Source organism: Pterocles gutturalis, unplaced genomic scaffold, assembly GCF_000699245.1.
Source record: "Pterocles gutturalis isolate BGI_N339 unplaced genomic scaffold, ASM69924v1 scaffold5483, whole genome shotgun sequence".
Taxonomy (NCBI): Eukaryota; Metazoa; Chordata; class Aves; order Pterocliformes; family Pteroclidae; genus Pterocles; species Pterocles gutturalis.
Genome location: NW_010122995.1, coordinates 63,345 through 66,078, shown reverse-complemented (window position 1 = coordinate 66,078; position 2,734 = coordinate 63,345). Strand labels below are relative to the sequence as shown.

Sequence of the window (2,734 nt, the reverse complement as noted above, 5' to 3'; positions counted from 1 at the left end):
GCTGTTGCTCATTGTCTTAGTCTGGATGTTTGGCTGCAGCATTTCCTGAGATAGATCTGTGCAACTATAAATAACAAAAAGATTATAGTTGTCCTTGAATGAATTTTTGAAAGGTATCCACAGCGTTCAATATTAGTTTCAAAAAAAAAAAAAAAAAAAAAAAAGGCTGCCAGAGAAATCACTTTACAACAGAGAGGAAACTATTGAGCTCCACAGAGTGATTTCACCAGACTTTTGTTGTGCAGTTGATTTGCATGGAATAAATCCACCTCAGTTACTACAGAAGGACTGACACCAGTTGTTTAGTCTCTCTCTGCCCTATGAAACGACAAGAAATAATCTCTGATCTCTTCCGGGCCTCTGCTGCAGACTTCAGGGGGAGGACTTTCCAGTGGATTCCCCTCAAAGTTGCATGAACAGTAGTTGTAACCCCAGTCCAGGTTCACCAGCTCCCCAAACCTTGCTGGAAGGGACCGCAGATAGTTGTTTCCCAGCCAAAATGTGTGCAGATTCCTTAAAAGACAGACCTCCTGAGGCAGAATCTCCAGTGAGTTGAAGAGCAACAGCAACGTTTCCAGTTTCTCCAGATGCCGAATGCTGGAGGAGATGGTGCGTATTCTATTGTCACTCATGTCCAGGAAGGTGAGGCTCCGCAGCTGGCAGAGGGGTGCGGGCAGTTCAGTGAGGCTGTTGTTGGCCAGGTGGAGGCTGCGCAGCCTCTGAAGTGCCCCCATTTCTGGGGGCAGTGAGCTCAGGCTGTTGTTGCTCAAAGTGAGCCTCTCTAAGTGACTCAATGTGCCAATTTCGGCAGGGATTTTCTTCAGGTTGTTGGAGTCGATGTAGAGGCAGGTCAGGTTCCTGAGGTGGCTGATCTCTCGGGGGAGCAGCTCCATGCGGTACCTCAAGCAGCTCTCTCGTTCTGGGCTCATCTCCAGGACCTGCAGCTGGTCCAAGCCGAAGACCTGCGCAGGAACCGACACCAGCTCTCTGCCTGAGATCTTGAGTTTCTTCTTCCCTTTGTACTTTGGATCGTGCTCGGTAAGGTACCTCCAGAGTGGATCAGGGCCTGTAGAGGCACATCCGAAAGAGGCATCTGCATCCATCATCCCACCAGAACCATGGCTGGTTGAACCAAGATGGTCAGTGACAATCCTTTGCATGGTCCATGGGCAACCTCTGAGGTTCCTGGTGGATCGAGGCCCTCTGTCAGCTTTTATCTCTGCCAGGCACGTTACCAACACACATGCAGAGCGTTTGGGTTGCTCAGATACATCCCATTGAGTAAACACTTGCTGTTCTCACTTGTCTGCTCAGGTGTTTCCCTCACAGCTCTGCAGTGTACACAAAACCCAGCTCCCACGCTGTGATGTTGTCTCTCACGGTTGCAGCCAGTGATCTGATGGCAAATATCTGTCGGTGTTGAAAGTGAAACGGCAGCACTGTGCCTCAGCTTTTCAGCAGATTGGTTGAAATCCTTGCTTGTGGGTGGCTCTTTCCTTCTGGGAGCACCTAGGGTGATGTTGTCTGAGTTCACATTGGTCAGTCCCAGGGGATTGCAGTGGAAGCTATAAGGCTGGTTAAAAGAAAATGGTAAATGGGACAAGATAAATCACATGATAAACAGGACAAGAAGATGGCATACTCATAGCTGTTTTCTTGGGAGCTGGGAACCATGAACAGGTCCTGCCCCCAGGTCAGTTTGTGCCTTTAACATTAAGCAAACAAGACAAAGAATCAATTTTGAAATCTGGAAGTCCTCCTTCCTGTTGAGCACATGAACCCCTGTACCACAGAGATACCGTCTTTCTCGTGCCACACTTGTTCTAGCATATTTAAAAGCAAATTTTTATTCCTCACTGGCATAGCTTTTGTAGGAGAGATGAAAAATGCCAGGTTTACCTCAAGCCACTCAGCACAGCATGTGATACAGAGAGCAGGGCCTTTTCCTGGGAAGAGAAAATTGTGGGTTTGAAGCCTTCTAAGTCTTAAGGCTTTCAGATAAAAAAATGCTTAAGACAACCATTCCAAATACTTTTCAAGGAGAATGGTCTCCACAGCATCCCACAGACTATTAAAGGTGGCAGACAATGTGTTAGAGGTATGGTCTAAGCAGGTCTCCCAGGTCAGGTCTTGTGAAGGGGGAACATATCAACTTTGCTTTCCCACACTGCTCAGTTCTTATCTCCTCAGCTCAGGATGGTCCCGAGTTTGCTGGAGCCTGTGTGCCAGCATCAGGGGAGTATGTGGCCACACAGAAGGGTAGTGAGTGCTGGGGGCTCTCTGTCCAGATAATACTGACAAGAGGATTTTGGGATCATTGCTCAACCCTCTGAACTTACACTTGCTCTTTTTTAATTGGGTTTCACTCTGAAATACAGATTTTTCTGGGCTGTTACATACCAGCTGTCACCCTTGACTTGGATTCAGAGTGCAAATACTATAACCCTATTGAAATCAAGCCCTGAATTTCCTCCAGATTCATTATCAGCATCTGTAAGAGAAAACTATATCAATTGCCTGGCACCAAAAGTGCTGGGAGGCTGCTTTGGCATTATAAACTCCTGGGATGCTGGTGGCTGGAGACAGGCCTGCTGGGTTTCCCGATACGGACTGCACAAGCTTTTGAGCTGGTGCTATCACAGCTGAGGATGCAAGGGCGTGAGCAGATCCTGGGAACACTGAACGTTCTTTCTGGTCATCATTAATGTCAATGGGGCCTGAAGGCTGGGCTAGC

The 2,734-nt window shown here is 47.8% G+C and overlaps 1 protein-coding gene across 1 annotated transcript; it reads right to left on the bottom strand.

Moving 5' to 3' along the window:
* Positions 1-302: 302 nt before the first annotated feature.
* On the bottom strand, positions 303-1,160 carry LOC104464879 (leucine-rich repeat protein SHOC-2-like). The gene has a single exon (XM_010077723.1). It carries the CDS (start codon positions 1,158-1,160, stop codon positions 303-305), a length of 858 nt encoding a protein of 285 aa, XP_010076025.1.
* Positions 1,161-2,734: the final 1,574 nt, after the last annotated feature.

Excerpts from the sequence above, each read along its gene's own strand:
- LOC104464879 (XM_010077723.1), bottom strand. The coding sequence starts at position 1,160 with ATGCAAAGGATTGTCACTGACCATCTTGGTTCAACCAGCCATGGTTCT.